The 21,082-nt window shown below is 37.5% G+C and overlaps 1 protein-coding gene across 2 annotated transcripts in view; it reads right to left on the reverse strand.

The window, feature by feature from the left end:
• The window catches only part of csmd3b (CUB and Sushi multiple domains 3b), a gene marked incomplete at its 5' end in the record, with an annotated part of 449,682 nt that overhangs the window by 23,078 nt on the left and 405,522 nt on the right, over positions 1 to 21,082 (reverse strand). For both annotated transcript variants that reach the window (XM_084131937.1, XM_084131936.1), the window contains 3 exons: positions 4,837 to 5,016; positions 7,368 to 7,544; positions 11,415 to 11,597. In XM_084131937.1, coding sequence (XP_083988063.1) covers positions 4,837 to 5,016; positions 7,368 to 7,544; positions 11,415 to 11,597 — 540 coding nt within the window. The remainder of the gene's footprint in view (positions 1 to 4,836; positions 5,017 to 7,367; positions 7,545 to 11,414; positions 11,598 to 21,082) is intronic.

Consider the following 21,082-nt stretch of genomic DNA (forward strand, 5'->3'; position numbering starts at 1 on the left):
TGGTCATTTGCCAGCATTGTGTTTGCAACACAGTATTTGATCGGAATGTTAAATATGACGGTTGTTTTCATCAGTTACGGATCTTTAAATCCAGCATTCAGCCGCTTTAAATCAGACACAGAGATAGTGCAGTAAGATTACATTTACTTGAATGAATGAATTACAGCATTTATTTTAATTAATTATCGATCGAGTGAGAGATGCATGTGTGAATTACGTGCTGTGCAGCATCTTTCTACTAATAGTGAAGCTACGAGTTAAAAAACTTCTGTTAACCCGTCGTAGAAATATAATGTAGCGAAGCTATTTTATTAATAAATGTCATGTGGGCAGTATTGATAAGCTCCTGTGCTCCTGAATGTTTCTGTGTGTGTAGCGTGATCTTCGACCTCGGTGTGCAAGTGTGTGTGTGTGTGTGTGTGTGTGTGTGTATGTGCGCGCATATAGAACAGTGATTTAACTGACTAGAACTACCTGTGCATTAAATGGTTTTAATGCACACCTTCCAGCCAATCAGAATTAACAGACCATGGTAAAATTAGAATGTAACCAACGTAAAAAATGTATTTTAAGCAAGTATATTTGTCTTGATTTCCTGTAAAAATGTCTAAACACCCTTAAAATACAATACAAATACAAATACCCTTTTCAACAAATGTTCAGTGAAAGGAAGTGCTTAACCTTCAGAATATACTGATTGTTAGCCTCAAGAGGGCAAACTAAATATTATATGAGCTTCTTTATTTTCTGTTCAGTTTATATGAGGTCTGCAACCTTGTTACCAAAATTGGAGGAATAAATACAGTTTAAAAGCCTATTTGATGCGATTCATTTCTAGCAATAAACATAAAAACTCTCCATGGGGAGAGTTTGGGACCAAATGTGGTTTGTAGTTAACTTTATTTTCATTACATGAAAGAAAAATATTTGTTTGACAATTTTTTCTCACAACAACATGGGTAACAGGGTTGAATGTATACAATTTTTACTTTTGTTGGTGACACTTTATTTAGATAGTCATTCTACTAACTATAAGTAACTTTGCAACTACATGTCAACTAACTGTCAATAGAGTATTAGTAGACTGTCTGCTTAATATCTGCTTATTTTGTTGGTCGCCTAACAGATATTCTATTGACTATAAGTAACTTGGCAACTACAAGTCGATTTATTATACTAACCCGAACCCTAACCATAACCTAACAGTCTACTAATACTCTAATGACAGTTAGTTGACATGTAGTTGCAAAGTTACTTAGTTAGTAGAATGTCTAAAGTGAACTATCGAAATAAAGTGGAACCCATTTGTTTCTGGCATGTTTTTTAAACGGTCCAAATGATGTTACTTAATATTACATACAATTATTATGATTAATCTAAAAATAAAAATTATACATAAGACGTTAAAATAATTATTAAATATATGAATATGTATTCAATCAGTGATTCTTTAATACTATTTTTGAAGATTTATACAATTATTGATATTTAATTATACATTTAATTTGTATAATTTTGTATAATATTTTATAACTTGTTTTAAGAGTTAACATTTTGCTTTTTACGTAAATCCATTTTATTTGAGATGTTTTTATTGGAAAACAAGACAAAGACATGGATTAAGAACAGCATTTCATGCAATGCACATTAAATAACTGTATTAATTGTCAAATCTAGCACAAACCTGCAATAGAAAAGTAGGATTTTCTCAGAGAAGAAGCGACAACAGTGCGTCTAAAGAAGTGTTAACTATCGCAGTACTAGCAGGTTCAGTTATGGTAGAGAGATGAATTGCTTCTGCAAACACTATTGAAGGCACTGAATGCTATATCTGTCTTAGAGGCCACATCTTTTCCAATAACTGCCCGCACAAGTCTGTGAGCTAAGTCCTCTTCCCCAGTTATCAGTCCTCAGGTACCACACAAGCTTTTAAAATCAATCACACTCCACCAGACAGGAAGCCAATGCCTTGCTCAATCGGCACTCATGATGACACATGGAGCAACACCCAATACAACCCTCTTCATACCATGGTAAAGTTCCAGCCAGACTGCAATTACTGCCTGCAAAAACAATACATTTGACCGCTTCTTTATGAGCTGATCGTGTTGTCTTTGCTTGACTCATGTGATCCAACCAATGTTGTATTTTTAATCAGAATCAGTGTTGGCATCCTTTTAAAGGAACACTCCACCGTTTTTTTGAAATAGGGCTTTTTCACTTTCTTTCCTACATTTAGATAGGTGGGCAAATGCATTTTTGTCTCAGTGCATGCATTGTTTTAGTTTGACAGGGTCGGCGCTAGCTTAGCTTAGCATAATGAATGGAATCCTTTGTTGCCAGCTAGCATGTCCTGAGTAAAAGTGATATAAAAAAATTTAAAAACCCACCTAATTACTTCTTGTGGTCTGCGTATTCACAACAAGTACAAATAGTGATGCAGATTAACACTAGGTGATTTCCTAGGCAGATATTGACTTATATATTAAGGACTATATTAGGGGGAACCACAGGCGAAGCACTGCTACTTGGGCGTGATATCTCTGCGCCCAAGCAGCAGTGCTTCGCCTGTGCTTCCCCCTAATATAGTCCCAAGTCAATATCTGCCTAGGAAATCGCCTAGTGTTAATCTGCATCGCTATTTGTACTTGTTGTACAAAGGATTCCATTCATTATGCTAAGCTAAGCTAGTGCCGACCCTGTCAAACTAAAACAATGCATGCACTGAGACAAAAATGCATTTGCCCACCTATCTAAATGTAGGAAAGAAGGTGAATAAGCCCTATTTCAAAAAACGGTGGAGTGTTCCTTTAAAAGGCATGGACCAGATTGGGGCTCCTAAGCTAATGAATATTTCATATATACTGTCTACAACTGAAGAAAAGAGACAGAAGGGACGCACACACGCTCAATGTCAGGATCCTTCCCACACCTGAAGCGTTTGACACAGGTGGGAGTGGTTCTTATTTTGAGCAAACTCACTTTAGCAAGCATATTAACGAGACAGAATATCAGTGGAGTTTAGACCGAGGATATGAAGTTCAAGGCCCCTCAGATATGTATGCACAACATGTCCTTTAAGAGAAGGAGGAGGTCGCTGCCTTCAGGAATAAATGAGACATCTGTGTCTATCTAAATGAGCTTAGCAAAATGGCATTCGAGGCCAGGGCACTGGTGAGGAGGATCACAAATGCAACGTCCAAACCTGAAATTCAATTTCATATCACTTTGATGTATTCAGTACTAGTTCATCTCTTGGCAGTAGGAAGATGACAGGAGTCATTTGTGAAATTAATTACAAGAAATGCAAGGGCTCATAGGTCAAAGCTGATTATAATAATGGGAACAACACAGCGCTTAAGGGCCGAACGCTCGGTCTGTGTCTGCGTACGATTGTCATTTGTCAAACAGCATGATTGGTTGATAAAACATGAATGTTTAGCGTTGGTTGTGGCGCAATCGCACGAGAAAAGATGACTTACAAGGGTGCATAAACATTCATCCCTACATTTCAAACAAGACATCCATCACAACAGTGAAGACACAAAGCTGGAAGACCTCAACTCGCTCTAGGAGGAGCATCTGTGCATCGAACGCTCGGGGCGGTTCAGGCCAGATGTGCAGAGATATATCAGTGAGAGAGTAATCTTAAACCGTGCCTTGTGAACAATAAAGCTATTTGGCTTTACTTGGCAGAGAAAATGCTGGAGTGATGTTAATCTTGGGACCAGAAAGGAGAATTTAGGGAACACTTTACTAGAAGGTTCAATTTGTTAACATGCATTAAGTATCAGGATACAACAATGAACGTAATCTAAATTAATAAACACTGTCAATGTTAATTTGTAAATATACTATTGTTCGTTGTTCATTTACATTTGTGTATAGTCCATTAAATCTTTTCTAATTTATTCAAATTGAAAATATGTATAGTAAAACTGTTGCTGTTTGTGGGTTTTGCAAAAATTTAACCAATTTACTCCCGGTTTCACAGGCAAGGCTTAAACTAGTCCCAGACTAAAATGGATGTTTGAGCTGTGTTAACTGAAAGCAACTTGCACTGACATTTCTTAAAATATGTCAATGCCATTGTTTTGTCTCACGATGCATTTATAAAATGTCCGAATTGAACTAAGGCCTAACCCTGGTTTAATCTAAGCCATGTCTGTGAAACCAGGCCTTACAGTATTAAAAAGAGCTTGTGATTAAACCTCATAACTCTATTGGATCCTCAAACTGTCAGTCAAACCTCATAACTCCACCCACCTCTATCATGAATGAAGTGTTGAATATGTTTGGTCCTCAATAAAAAAGTATTAGTAAAATAGCACATAAAATAGTATATGTATAAATGAACACATACCAGATTAACCTACACTCTAAAAAATGCTGGGTTGTTTCAGCCCATGTTTGGGTCAAATATGAACAAATCCAAGTATTGGTTAATTTTTTTTGTCCTTTTTTGTCCATATTTGACCCAAATATGGATTGAAACAACCCAGCAGAGTGCAGAGATTTTTTTTTTTTTTTGCATAAAATGAAAGTCAGTGGAGTCCAAAGTTGTTTTGGACCCATTGACTTTGATTAAATTGACAAAACCAGTTGAGACAACCTTCAGAATATCTTATATGTTCTACAGAAAAAATGACGATTAAAAAATGCTATTATGCTATAAAAAATGCACTATTCCTTAAAACAAAGCTGTAAACGTATTGTTCATTGTTATCACTTGATAACTAATATGCTTTAAGCATTGAACCTAACTGTAAAGTGTCATCAGAATTTATTACAACTGTTATTCTTATTATGTCCAATGAAGTTTAAATCAAGTTTTACCTTTACAGAAAGGCACAGGTGCGTTCCAGGTACCGTTTCCGGTACAGGTGATGGTGGAGAAACTCTCGCTTTCCATCGTGTATCCGGGCTGGCACATAAAAGTGATGTTTTGTCCAATGGTAAAGTCCTCACCATATCTCAGCCCATTGGCCGGCACTCCGGGGTCTCCACAGTTGATCACTGAAAATTAAAGATTGAAATTATGATGTTTATGGGCCAGCATAAACTACTGTGTTTAGTACAATGTGCTAATAGTCTGTATGTGAGCTAAAAGTCTGAGAAATGTACAATGTGCCAAACAACAGCACTGTAGATCTTTATTCAATATTTCATACGACTCATCAGATGGCAATCATAGCTTTTGTGGCAATGTGATTGAAGCTATTGAAACAAACCTTGGGGAGCCACGTTCACAAATCATCTTTAACAACTCATTTACGCTACAGCAATCTTTAGGACCCCTGGCTTTTTTATTTCAAATGATAGATCTTGCTATTATGTAAAGAAATCAATAGTAGCACGCAAGCACGGCTCCCTTCCCACCGATGTCCCCGAGGTGCAACTTCAAATCAATTCCACAGATCTTTTACAATTATCATTCCTTCCAATGGATAAATAAGAGGTGGTTGGATAGGAATGATGCGAGAAAGAATGTGGCGCCACTGGAATTCAGATGAAACAAATTTGTAGTTTTGCACTTTGCCGTGGCTGACAAAACCTCGCTCGATCAGTGCATTTATTTAATTATTTCCCGGATGCAACATCTTAATTTCCTCTATTGATTTATGGTGAACCATTACTTATTTGTCACCCTTGAGTTGCCATACGTTTTGTGTCTTTTGGAAAAGGACGGAAAATGATGCTTTGTAAAATCCATCAGCGGCCTCGCACATAAACATGTCAGCTGATGGTGAGAAATGGCTAACGCTAAATGCTAATGTGACTCCTCCCTTGGACACAGCCATGTATCACCGCTTTCGGCCCACTCAATAAACACATGTAGAGCCGCATCAATCAGAGCTGGTTTGGTGCACCTCCCATATAATCCCAGTCTACAGTACGCAGGGAATACGCCCATGTTTAAGGGTGAGAGCATTAAGCGATGTGATTATGGATGATAATGCCAACTTACCAAGACACATTATGCAGGCTAAGCTGTTTTATTGTGTTGTGTGGCTCTTCATCATTCCTCAACAACTATTACTACTATGATGTGTGAGCGTTACATCACTCACAAATCGAAATGAAATAGATACAAAGTGTGATCCGCAAGCTAACCATGCGCAAAAACAACGGCTGTAACAAATAGCTATTTGATGTTTTTAATTTTTTATTACAGAAAAAAATTAAAATGCTACAATAATTTTTTTTAAATTGTTTAACACGTTACCTTACCAAAAATGTAAATAGTTTGCATTATATGAAATTTTGCTGTAAAATACTGTGAAATGTATGTTTTTTGCAAGTAAAAACTATGAATTGCCGTATCATTTAAGGTGAAAAACAGTACAAGGACATTTCAAAAAGTTCCTGCATGACATCACATATGATAATATTTTATATACTGTAAATAATTTTTGTTGTTTCTTATTTTTTGCTATCAGTAATGTACATAAGATGTTTTGGGTTGCATTTTCTGTTATTTTGTTTTATTATGTATTATAGATTGGTATGTTAACATTATATCACTAGATAAAACATAGTAATAAGTTGTAATTGTAAATTTAACAGTATATATGCATTGCTTTCTTAATGCACTGTAATATATATATATATATATATATATATATATATATATATATATATATATATATATATATATATATATATATATACAGTATATATTGTTTTTATATATATTGTTTATATATATAGCAATATATATATTGCATTGTTTTCCTGCATTGCCAACAAAATGACAAGTTCCTCTCATTGACTCCTTTTATTTTATAACCCACAGATTATACAAAAAGGTTGTTTCGGCACATTGAAATGTGAAAAAATTTCCGGACTTAATAAACATAAGGTGGAAACGGATTATGGCATTTGAACAAACAGGGTTTGTGACTAAATTAAGGACTCTAGTTTTGCATTGCGATTTTGAAATATTGAAATAATTGATTCATGTATCTACCAGAGGCAGATGATGAATTATTCTGACCTGTTCATCTTCCTCCCCTTAACAAAAGAACATCTCAGAGAAACCTGATCCGGCAATCCCACCAATTATGACCCAATTCTTCCACAAAATGCACTTATCTGAAAACTTTCTAATCTTCCATATGCAAATGAACACTAGTAACTCCCATGGAGGTGTCTAAATGAAGCTTTCATGAAGTTGGTCGCATGAACTTTTCTCTATCAGTCAAGGTCTGTTACCATGATGATATATTTTTAGTACAGCTTTACACAAATGAATCTCACAAGCACATCTGTCACATCACCTCAATTATAGCCTGGAATGAAGAGCTTCTGAGGCCATTTTGGTTTATTGGAAAACAAAGTGTAAAGCACAAGCGTGTTGGACTCACAGGTGCAGTTGGGTGCAGTGCCAGACCAGGTGCCGTTAGATTGGCATTGTCGTGTGGTGGAGCCGCTCAGCAAGTAGCCGTCCATACACGAATAGATGACCGAGTGTGAAAAGGTGGTGCCGTCGAGTCTGTAAACCCGTCCGTTACTGGGAGTCCCAGGGTTACCACACTGCACCGCTGTAGTATTTCAGAAACACAAATATATGAAGAGTTATGAAGAGCTGTTCACACATGTAGGCTTACCTTATTGTCCTATTATCTCTTGTTTACTGTACTGTGACCTGTTGCATTATTTTAAATCACTTTGACCCAGAAACAAATGCTTTTATATACTGAAGGAGCAATTTATTTATTTGTTCTATGAGATATAATCGAGCTGGATGGCGCCTTGCACGGCTGACACCGCCGCCGGTGTATGAATGAGGGAATGTGAGGCAATATGTAAAGCGCTTTGGTGGCCATGGGTCTGTTGAAAGCGCTATATAAATGCAGTCCATTTACCATTCACCATTTTAATCAGTTAAATGATGGCCATCATAAAACCTTGATTATGAGTAAATTATTTCTCAAGGTTCTAAACTGAAATCATAGACATTGTCAAAATGTTAGATATTATGTGACAGAATCAGGAGATTTATTTAAACATATACTACCTTTCAAAAGTTAGGGGTCAATTTTTTTTTTGGGGGGGAAATAAATGAATACTTGCATTTTGCAAAGATGCATTAAATTGATCAAAAGTGACAGTTTATAATGTTATAAAAGATTTCTGATTCAATTAGATGCTGCTGTTTTGAACTTTCTATTAATCAAATATTATTAAATAAACTGTTTTCAACACTGATGTTTCTTGAGCAGCAAAATCAGCATATTATACAGATTTCTGAAGGATCATGTGACACTGAAGACTGGAGTAAATGATGCTGAAAACAGGAATAAATTACGGTACATTTTAAAATATATTATAACAGAAAAAACTTATTTTAGAGAGTAATAATATTTCACAATATTAATGTACTGATCAAAGAAATGCAGTCTTGATGAGCTTTAGAGACTTTCAAAAACGAGCCCAAACTCTGAACAATAGTGTACATGAAAAAATTAAGACATTAATCTATAATGCATATGCATTTTCACTTTCATAAATTGTGCTTCTACATAAAAAGCGACTTAAAATATCACATACAGTACATACCCCTAGTGTCTTGCTCAGCCTTGTATCGTTGTGTCTCAGATGGCACACACAGTCTGTTCAATACATATTGCTCACAAAAACTGACTAAGTAAGTGGTTCTTGGCAAGAATAAGTGGCAATGTGCACCGGACCAAAACATATGCTGTTCAGTCAAAGGTCTGGCTACACATGTCTATGTGCTTTCTAACAAGTAATAGCATGAAGTTATCAGCAAATTAATCTAATTACAATTTATTGAGAAGTAGTCCGTTATGTGTAATCTGTACATGCATATACTTTGTGAGTAGCTTGCTTTCCCCACACTGCATTTGATATATCTTTTATGGACATCTGATGGGAAGAAAGTGATGGTCTAAAGGAACAGAGATCATTACAGAGACGTCTTTGACCATGTAATGACTATGATAAGGGACAGCGGCTATAACAGAATGAGGTATTAGCGTCTGCAAGGCTTAAATGAGTGGGGATGAAGTTTGAAGATATGGTGTGACAGGCCTGTACATCATACCCGGAGCATGGCACCGAGACAATGAAATGAACAAAAGAGAGCCGCAGAGATGCTGTTTGAGTGAATTAACCGGTGGAAAACCTATTAAACCGCCAAGCCGAAGTGCTTCTCCTGCAATGGAGGGACTCAGGCTTCCTTTCAGGATTGAATCATCTCTCTGTGCAGTTGTTAAAATGACAGCGCTTGCGGTAAACCTCCATGCCCGGGAACTTCAGCACTCGATTTGTCTTGCGATGACACGCTGACCATTGTGATTCCCACAGGGCTTGTGACTTCACGGCATGAGGGACGGATAACAGCGCGACACCTTCCCCCTCAATTAGTCAGTGTTCCTGTGTCCCGGTGCCAATTGCCGTCTCTCAAAAATGATTCCCGCACAATGGCTTGGGTCATGTCAACTATGTTTTCAGTGGGAGCCCTGGGAGAAACACCATTAGTCTGGTCTCGGAGCAAGAAAACAAGATGGTGCATCATGTTTCCTAAAGAAAACACTAGATGCTTGCCCCGGGAAGAGCCTGGTCATCTTTCATTTGTGCTGTAGACTTTACAGCCTCGGGGAAAATGTGGCTTTATTACGTGGTGTGGGACTCTGACAACTGTACAACTGTAACAGGCCCAAATAAAACACCAGGTAACAATATGGACGGTGATATATTATTTAGCGGGTGGTTGATTTTATTGTTTGTCACTGATAAATGACTTTTGGGACTATTTTATGGTATAGCAAAGACAAGTCTTGCTTCCAGGGGGTTGGATGGATGCAATATCATTACTGAAATGAACAGGAAGGTTCAGCACTTAACAAATAAAAAGGCAATGCTTGTTAAAGGGTTTAATAAGTTCCACTATTAGATCAGCAACAATGAGGTCATCACGATTTCCATCTTTTACTTCCAAAACAACTCTCAGTCACTGATGAGAATGTCTATCTATCATCTATCTATCTATCTATCTATCTATCTATCTATCTATCTATCTATCTATCTATCTATCTATCTATCTATCTATCTATCTATCTATCTATCTATCTATCTATCTATCTATCTATCGTCTGTCGTTCTTTCTATCTATCTTTCTATCTATCTTTCTGTCTATCTATCTATCTATCTATCTATCTATCTATCTATCTATCTATCTATCTATCTATCTATCTATCTATCTATCGTCTGTCGTTCTTTCTATCTATCTTTCTGTCTATCTATCTATCTATCTATCTATCTATCTATCTATCTATCTATCTATCTATCTATCTATCTATCTATCTATCTATCTTTCTGTCTATCTATCTATCTATCTATCTATCTATCTTTCTGTCTATCTATCTATCTATCTATCTATCTATCTATCTATCTATCTATCTATCTATCTATCTATCTATCTATCTATCTATCTATCTATCTATCTATCGTCTGTCGTTCTTTCTATCTATCTTTCTGTCTATCTATCTATCTATCTATCTATCTATCTATCTATCTATCTATCTATCTATCTATCTATCTATCTATCTATCTGTCTGTCTGTCTGTCTATCTATCTATCTATCTATCTATCTATCTATCTATCTATCTATCTATCTATCTATCTATCGTCTGTCGTTCTTTCTATCTATCTTTCTGTCTATCTATCTATCTATCTATCTATCTATCTATCTATCTATCTATCTATCTATCTATCTATCTATCTATCGTCTGTCGTTCTTTCTATCTATCTATCTATCTATCTATCTATCTATCTATCTATCTATCTATCTATCTATCTATCTATCTATCTATCTATCTATCTATCTATCTATCTATCTATCCATCTATCCATCTACCACCAGTCATTGAAATCTAGTGCTGTTTCATATTTTTGTGGAAACTGATACATTTGTCAGAATTCTTTGATGAATAGGAGGTTCAAAAGAACAGCATTTATTTGAAACAGAAATCTTTTGTAACATTATAAACAAAGCCGATATTTAGTCTGACCTGAAACTTCAGAACGGTAGTGTATAAATAATTTGACTGAAAAATTATTTCACCGGAATACAATGGCTACGTTTGAATGGCCATCAAATGAAAGTATGATCAAAATTTGAGGAAAAAAATAATGTTTGAACCAGACATACCATAACATCCCAAATCTTAATAAATGGATTTCATCACATGCAAAATGACAGTCAGCTCTAAATATCGGCTTTGACAACCAAACCATATTTGTGTGCAGTTTGTACAAAGCCTTAGATCAGCCGATGATTTGTGAAAACCTCTGACTAGCTTTGGGCTGAGATGTCCTGTTCACCCGGTGATGTCAGAAGAGAGTGTGTTTAGTGTGAGTTGGGCAGAGATTCTACAGGCGCTTACGTTTGCAGGACGGTTGAGAACCAGACCATGTGCCGTTGGGGAAGCACATCCTTTCTGCCGAGCCAAAAAGCTCGTATCCCAGCGAGCAGCTGAAGTGCACTTTACTGCGAATCCGAAAGTCACTCTCATCTCTGCTGCCGTGGGACGGTGTGCCTGGGTCACCGCATGTCCCCGATGAATCACCTTCAGAGACAAAGAGAAGAGGCGAGGGTCATTACAACTGTTTCGTAAATGTTCATATCCCTGTTGAATATGGCATAATATATTGGATAAAATATTAAACTCATAATTTTATAGACAGAAGCTGCATTAGTTAGTATTCTTTTATCACAATATCACCATTAAGTGAACATATAGGGGTGAATTTAAATATACTGTGGATTCCTTGTTACAGCTGAAATTGGATGTTTTTGTCATGTGATTTAATGCATTATAATTTCTAAAGGCGTGTTCAATTAATATATATGTATTATAGTGTATTATAACAAGACCATACAATGCATTATAAGATGCATTACAAAGCATAATTAATGCATTATAAATACTTTTATAATGCATTATAAATAAAGGCTTTAAGTAAAGTGTTACCGAAATACTTAAAAATCAACATGATTGTGTTTTTAAGTTTGTTACCTAAAATATTATAAATGTTGTATGTTGTGCTGCTTTGTAGTTTTCAGGATTCTGACTAATAAAAGTTCAAAAGAACAGCATTCTTTCATAGTAGAATTTTTTTTGTAACAATGTGAAAATGTCTTTACTGTCACTTTTGGTCAATTTAATACATCCTGAATAAAAGTATTAATTTCTTTAAAAAATGTAATGACCCCAAATTTTTAAACTGTAGTGTATGTACTGTAAATACTGATTTAATGGTTGTAAAATAGATAGATAGATAGATAGATAGATAGATAGATAGATAGATAGATAGATGGAGAGATGGAGAGATGGAGAGATGGAGAGATAGAGAGATAGATAGATAGATGGATAGATAGAAAGAACGACAGACAATAGATGATGGATGGATGATGGATGGATAGATAGATAGACAGAGAGATAGATAGAAAGAACGACAGACGATAGATAGATAGATAGATAGATGATAGATAGAACAACTGACGATTGATGATGGATGGATGATAGATAGACGATAGATAGAACGACAGAACAAAGTTATTTTAAGTAACAAAAGATCCCGCATTACAGTGAATGAAACTGAATGAAATAGGAAAATATGAGGCAGAAAAAAGAAATAAATCAAGAATTTGCGTCAAGTGTAAAGAAACGTACCATTTTAACCTATTCTACTGTCAAACGAATAAAAAAGGATGACTAGTCCTTCGCCTGTTCTGCGGCCTCTCTCAGGATGTAATCTTGGAGGAGGACAGCCTTTTCCCTCATGCACTCAAGGCTTTGCTACAGCTCTCTGGAAATTGATATTCCTGATTGATTCCTGCAGCATCCATATATCTGAGCTCAGGGCCCTGCAGCCTTGCACCTCACCTGAACCTGCGCTCCATTCATCATCAGCACACACACACACACACACACACACACACACACACACACCTGCACACGCACATACTGTAAGGCTTATGAATAATATAGCCACACCAAATATAGAAAGTGATCGGTTGTGATTGTGTCACGTCGCACAGCAGTTTCACATTCTGCGTGCACAGACAAATATCTCGCCGCTGGAAAGCTGATTAGGACACAGTGTTAGAAACCATGAATTATTGCTGAAACCACAAGAGCTAAAATAGATCCGAGGCAGGTTGTACCAGCTGTGTGCAACTTAGCTTAGTTCTGGCGTAAGTTACAATTTACACACTACTGAGTATTTGAGCATTGCACAATTATATCATGCATAAAATAAATACTTACAGAAAGCCTCTGAACATGATGGCAGACTCATTCAATTATATCAAAGACCTCATGTTTTACCTGACAAGACTCATATATACATGGCATATACAGTCAAACTAAAAATTATTCAGACACCATATATCATTTTTAATATTTTTTTTTATAGTGGGTGCAGGACATTATAGTTAATTTATGCAAGTTAGGATAGTCCTGCTGCCATATACAGTACTGTGCAAAAGTCTTAGGCATGTTAATATATCAATATATGGTGTAACGACCCTTTGCATTTAAAACAGCTTTTGTCCAGGTACACTTGCACATAGTTTTTCAGGGAGCTTTGCAGGAAGGTTTCTTCAAGCATCTCGGAGACATTCCACTGATGGTGAGATCAGATCAGACCGGCTGTTGTCAGACTCCTTGTGCATACAGAAATCTCACTGGATTATTACAATTAATGGCAAAAAGAATGTTTGGAAATGTAAACTGATATTTCCTACTGACACACGACAGCAAAAGATATAAATAACTGACTTGGGGTTGGGGTATTAACATGCCTAAGACTTTTGCACAGTACTGTATATATATATATATATATATATATATATATATATATATTCAGAGAGCACTAGTATGAACTTTATGTCCCAAAGACCTTCATTTGATGCAACCCTTCCAACACCCTAAAGGCAAACATAAAATACTTAATATAAAACTCCCCTCTCATATCAGGTCAGCCAACATCTAAAACAACCCATGTCAAAGGAACCGGCCGGCTCCATAAACAAGTAATGATTTATTTAAGAACAGGCAGCTGTATAAAAAAAATAAAAAAAACCCAGATGTAATTCATCAGTGTGGCTGGGGAGTATAGGCAGGGCTAGTGGCGGCATGGCCCACAGGACAGATTAAAATGACTGTTATTAAAGGACTGCAGGATGTTCCTCTTACTTATTAATACGTCAGCGAGCCGCTGGAACAGGCTCTTCTGCTGAAGGACCAGTCGCTGACCCTTGCATGACTGGCAGGTTTTAATTCTGCAGACTTATAAATCGCACACATGTGCCATGTGTCACACAGTGGGACCCGCGGCCAGACCGACGTGATGCATGGTGACATGGAGTTAAGCGAGGAAGCGGGAACCCCATCGGTCACGCTTGCATAGACTGGTCGGGTAGTCAACTACTTCAATGTGTTGTGACAGTGACATGCACTCTTCTTGGGGCGTGATGCAACGGCCGGCTCTTATTGGTAAACTCTTTCCGAGTAAATGCACGGTGGTAAATTTCCTGGGAGTTCTACGTGTGCTTGTATGTCGCTGCGTGTTTTTATGTCATGTTCAGTCTTTGTCTTTCTTGCTGGTGACAGAGGACGAGAGGAGCGAGAGCCGGGAGGTGTGTGTGTGTTTGGACTCTCTGTCAGCGAGAGAGTGCTGACCAAGCATCACACTTCAAGGGCAGACGGAGGGGACTGCTGTATTAGCCGTCCCGCTGGAGCACTTCCACTTATCCAACAGCAGCTCCGAGACCACCGTGGACACGCCAGGAGAGGGTATATGTCCATTTGCATGTCACAAATTGATGTACAGCCACTTCTGATCAAAAGAAGTCACTGAAAACATGCAGTTCACACTTTGATGCAACACTTCTGACAGATGACTGACACTATAGTAAATGTCATCTTTCTGCACCCACAAGCCTCGAGTGGGGAATTAAACATGGATTATTGATCAGTTGCATCTTTGGTGGCTTTTAGCAGTCAGGTTTGATTTTTCACTTCTGGTCAAATATGCTTTTGGACAACAGATATGAAACAAAAGAACTGACTGAACCATAGCCTAGCATTTAAAGTTAGTTCACCCAAAAATGAAATTTACTCACCCTCATGTCGCTCCAAACCTGGATGACTTTCTTTCTTCTGTGGAACACAAAAGAAGATATTTTGTCCTTTTTTGTCCATATAATGAAAGTCCATGGTGTCTAATGTTGGCATTGTATGGACAAAAACAGCTGAAGAAGCCTTCAAAATATCTTCTTTTGTGTCCTGCAGAACACAAAATCTTCATTTTTAGGTGAACGTTGCCTTTCAAGCACACATTCTCCACACTCAAGCAGGACACACAGATCCAACATCTCATTCTTCCCATAATTCCCTGTCCTGTCTCTACAATTTCAGTTAAAGAAATGGCAAAAAGTCCACTAAAGTCACTTCCCTTCTACCACAATAATCAGGCACATGTTACAAAGTAAAGTATGCAATATTTTCTATACTTAAAAAGTTTTGATTTATTTTCTCTTATCTTACTTTAAAGGTGCACTGGTAACACTTTTCAATAAGATCCCATTAGTTAACATTAGTTAATGGATTAACTAACAATAACTAACAATGAGCACTGCATTTATTACGGTATTATATGATGATAAAATTTTGACAATATAAAACAATGCAATATATAGGGTATGATTTTACCACAAAATTCAGCATACTGACACACAATGATAACTGCAAATCCACCTTTGGTTGACTGGATCCAGTTGTTTCTGTGAACTGCAGCTTCTCGTTTCTGTAGCTTTCGGCAGTCTGTAAAAATATACCTCAGATCTCTTGTCAAATCTATTTGTACAGTACATCTCAAAGCTCTTTCCCGTTTTAGACGTGTTTAGTGTGTTTTTCGCGGCATTCACGCTGAAAACCAATGCTGCCACTCAGTGTGTGTAACCGCAGTCACTCCGGCCGACTGTGACGTCACATGCATACACTCTATTGTTAAAGGGATGGTTCGGAGTAAAATCAACCTAGGGTCCTTTGCACCATGACCTCGAGCCAAACACCCCCCAGAAGCTTTTTTTCCCTTGGTCGAACTTTATTAAAGTTAGAGCTTATTTAGAGATATCAGCCGAATGGCTTAGTGCAGGCGCTAATGGATCCAAGGTTGTATCTCGTAAATCACCCCACTAATAATGCCCAGAATGGCACCAAACTTCTTCAGTAGTACAAATAGGTTCTGTACTCATAAAACGAGGCATTGGAAAGTTTGTAAGTACATCAGGAGTTTATTTAAATAACACTTGCCTGATGGCTAATGCTACCGCTAACCCGTACTACTGTAGAAGTTTGGTGCCATTCTGGGTATTATTAGTGGGGAGATTTACGAGATACAACCTTGGATCCATTAGCGCCTGCACTAAACCATTCGGTTGATATCGCTAAATAAGCTCTAACTTTAATAATGTTTGACCAAGGGAAAAAAGGCTTCTGGGGGGGTGTTTGGCTCGAGGTCATGGTGTAAAGGACCCTAGGATGATTTTACTCCAAACCATCCTTTTAAACATCATGTCTAAAATTCGCATTACATTTTTTCAAGCCTCATAGGTCGGGACAACCTGTTTGTCCAAACCACGAGCAGTAGGTGAACTCGGAGACTGTGGGAGACCTGATTGGAAGCAATTAAATTTTTTTTTGCAATTCATTTTAGGTTCTTTTAGGGACAGAGAAATGACACACTTCACCTTTAAGAAAAGCCGGATCCCTGAGGTCTGATCTAGCAGCCGCCGAGTGCAGTCGCCTTGCTTTATCTGCAGTCAAGCAGTGCCAGAAAGCTCAAGCAGAGCTGGGAAGTTAAGTCTTGAGAGAGGCTCGCTGCCCGAGGCTTCAGTCCTCACACCCGTACAGACGCTTTAATTGGGCCACTGGAAGTTCAGGTGTGAGCAGAGAGAGAACAGAGGATCTTCCCATCAGGAGGACACTAAAGCCCTCACTGAAGCAGCTCAGTATATGTGCTAATTGGGTATCAGGCTGTTTCAGGGGCAAAGAGTAAACGGTTGTTTGTTGATTTTAAGAGGGTTGGATCATGTCATAACTTCAGGAGGTTTTACCTCGGAGACCTCTCACTGGATGTAGGCAATTAGAAGAGGCCGGCAACAAGGTCAAAGGCTTGTAATAGCTTCGGTTTGGACTGTTATTAAAAGGAAAAGCATGGGACACTGCTGCCCGATCTCAAGAGCTGCTCACGCAACAGATGCACACACAAAAAAATCAACTCAGGCCTTTTCTAACAGTCCGCAGTCCCTTGCGTGAGCACATGTTTGTGTGTGCGAACCCCTTCAGCATAGCACACAGGAAAAAGGATGAAGTTGCGCTGCTATGATTTTGTGCCATGAAACCCAGAAAACCCTGGAGGCAGATGAACAGTACCAGGAAGAGGAAGAGAGATTTCTCTTTCTGTCTAGCTGTTGTTCTCTCTCTGCCGCCTCCTTTCTGGGTCATGGATCCGGCGTATACAGCAGGATTGGAGAGAGACAATGTGTGTATTCACACTTTATGGGTCACAGACACTTAACGCAGGTCTAATGGATAAACAGTGGGTGTTTAAAAACATGTGAAGTGCATCTGAGTGTTCACATTCATGCAAACACTGTGTGAAAGTTTCCAGCAAGGTACAGTCACACTGACGGCGATTTGTAATGACAAAGCAAGCAGAAGTGATTTGTTTTCAACGCGAGTTGGTGATCAGAGGCAACATGCACTCAAAAAATGGATTTTTGCTGCTTGTGCAATTTGGTTAATTAAAATGAGCTAATGCAACACAATTCTTGAACAGTTTGACACTGCTTAATTTCATTGCGTGCAATCAATTTAAATTTGTCAAATGGAAGTTTACTTAATCCATTTGATGCTGGACATTACTCTGAACATTATTATCGTTTCTTAAATCTGTTGTTTAATTCACTTAGTCCTCTACTCCATTATAACATGGTTATTTCATTTCTTCTTGTATGCTGAAAAAACATCAATAGGCAATGTTTAGTAAAATATAAAAAATAGTCAAATTAAACCTGTAAAGTAGGAATATATTCTAGTAATATTTTTAATATTTATAATTATACATTTATATAAAAATATGACTTAGGCAATGAACAGTGACCCCATGAGGCAAGTAGCAATGAGAAAATGAGTGTTGAGATTTAAAACAAAAATGATCTGTTATTCGACAAAATCATGACAATATCACAATTTGATGTTTGATCTACACTACCATTCAAAGGTTTGCGGTCTGTAAGATTTTTTTTAAAATGTTTCTGAAAGAAGTCTCTTCTGCTCACCAAGGCTGTATTTATTTGATCAAAAATACAACAAAAACAGGATTATTGACAAATATTTTTACAATTTAAAACAACAGTTTTTTTATTTGAATATATTTTTAATGTAATTTATTCCTGTGATCAAAGCTGAATTTTCAGCATCATTACTAATATTACATCATAATATGCTGATTTGCTGCTCAACAAATGTTTCAAAATTATTATAAATGTTACAGCATTTACAGCATTATAGCATATTAAAATGACTTTATTGCCACCTTTGATCAATTTAGTGCATCCTTGCTCCATTAAAGTATTAATTTCTTTTGAACAGTAGTATAAATGTGGGAGAGAGAAAAAAGGGCAACATGCCAAAAACAGAGACCTAATAACCAGCAAAATGCAGTTCATATCGGCATCATGGGAATGAGGTGTGGTTTTGCTGATTACAAAAGTAGAGCTGCTCAGTCTAATACATGCTCCGTTTGAAGGGCTACAAACAGTATTTTAGACCGACTCACCAACACACATTACCAAATGACATCTGTGGTCATTCTGACCTCCTCTCAAAATACAATTTATGGGCTTTTAAAGAATGCACACCATGTGTTTACCATGAACAATGATTCTGATGGATGGATTTAAAACACAAGGACACTACAATCAACCAAACCAATCACAGTTCAGTCTACAGGGTTATACAAAACCAGCACAACCTCTTGTCCTGATTTCTAATACTTCAAGAGCTCCTTCTCAATCCCAAGAACATACAAACGACCCAAAAGTTTTGTTTAAAAGGGAGAATTGTGTCCTTCACTATCAATACCAAGTCAGTGGTTCGGTGCACAAACTCTTTTTCGTAAAGGGCAGACTGTTACAGGAGGGACTTGTTGAGCTCACTGAACCAGAATGGGATATAACACCATTCAAAATGCCAGTGACGGCGCCGTTCGCTCACTCCACACCTTCACTGCGTGTTTATGTTTAATTCCCTTTAAAGTCCCCAAGGACAATGCAACAGCGTGGTAGAATAAGAGTTAGGAGAGGAATTGGACACACGGATCCTTGATTCGCAATAATTCTATGTGACAAAGGCTCAGCTGCCGCTAGCACACTAAGTTCAGAGCTTTCTGAAGTGGCCTTGCAGAGCGCTTTGTGTGCGGATGGTTTACGGCTTATGTAAAATCTCTCTAAGCCATGTTTGGTGTTCGACAAAACTTGTGTTCGCGTGGGTGTAGGGACTCACATCTGGAGACCTTTGAGGTTCCCCTCTGGATTTTTCTAAGTTAGTACATGCCTTTCCTTTTCCATTTACAGAATGAACAGTGGCAGTGAGATGTGGGGTATTGTGTTGTGTTTGTGTTAGTTATGAAATGTTCATGTTCGGTCTGGTCTCCGCAGATCATCTTGAATCTCAGAGTCTCTGTTTCTGTTTTAAAATCTAACAACATAAACAGACACGGGCTCCTGCAGTTGTGTGTGTGTGTTTCCGCATATAGTGAAAATAGACATCTTCACCCTTCAAAATATTAAAGATTTTGTAAGCATATTGCACAATTGTGCTTGGGGTCAATTGTCAATAACGCAATAAAAGATGACAAATGTGCCGACAAACAAGCTGTCATATAAGAAATTATGAACACATGCAAAAACAAGAGAGAAGCAATGAAATAATAACTGATTATGTTCTAGTCAATATTTACTCTTTACAATATATTACTCTATTTCCTCTGAGATTTTTGTTTTTCTATGCATTTTTTTTTTGCATAGTAAAATAAAACCTGTAGCTGTAGTTTGCCTTTTTTTGCCAAACATATTTGTCAGATAAATACCTTAACCAAGTTTAGTGTTTTGTTCTCCCCTCATATTTAAATATCTAAACTATTTTCCTCATGTTTTGATGGTTTAACTGAACTTGTAGGGTCATTAAAAACAAATATTCCCTTTGGCCACTACTGTATCTCCACCGAAAGCCATCAGCATGTAATCTCAATAAAAATGCTGAAATGTTTTTAAAAAACAGCACAGCAAACCCACAGAATAATAATACACCTCACAGATGTCGGACGCCCCACCAGCCGATGTTTCAGCCGTAAAACTTCATTTACATAGTCATGGGACAGTCATAGCGAGTCTCAGCGGGTGTTAGTGCTAACAGTCCCGGTCACTCGAACCTCTGCTGAGTTAATGCTTTCTCACGGCCTTGCTGGTGAGCTTCTTCTCACACCGAACAACTGACAAGCTTTATTGGAAGGCATTTTTACTACTTGGAAGTCATCCAAACTTATTTCTCACAAATTATTTACCGTGGTGGTTGTGCAGCCGAGCTATTTTCTGAAGTTCTTCTACACTTAAATGACTAATAAACTGACTAATTACATATTAAAGCAGAGGCAGAACAGACTGTGTTTACTGAAAGTAACTCAATTTCTCACTCTAGCTGTGCATAAACACATACTCTCAATGGCAAGCCCCCGAGGAATAAATACACTCACATGCATTCAAAGGGGAAAGATACTAAACAAATTGCATCCTATTTTTGGCGAGTCTGTTTGTGTGTTATTCCTGTTTCGCAAAGCTTCACGTGACGGGGAATTGGAAAGAAATGTCAGAGGCTTTATTCTGTGACTCCTCTTCCATTCTGAAGCAGCGAGTTTGACAGAAGGTGTAACAATTTCAGCAAAATCATTAGGTATGACATCTCAGACCAAAATTGTGTAG

Source organism: Abramis brama (assembly GCF_963993115.1).
Source record: "Abramis brama genome assembly, chromosome: 12".
Classification (NCBI taxonomy): Eukaryota; Metazoa; Chordata; class Actinopteri; order Cypriniformes; family Leuciscidae; genus Abramis; species Abramis brama.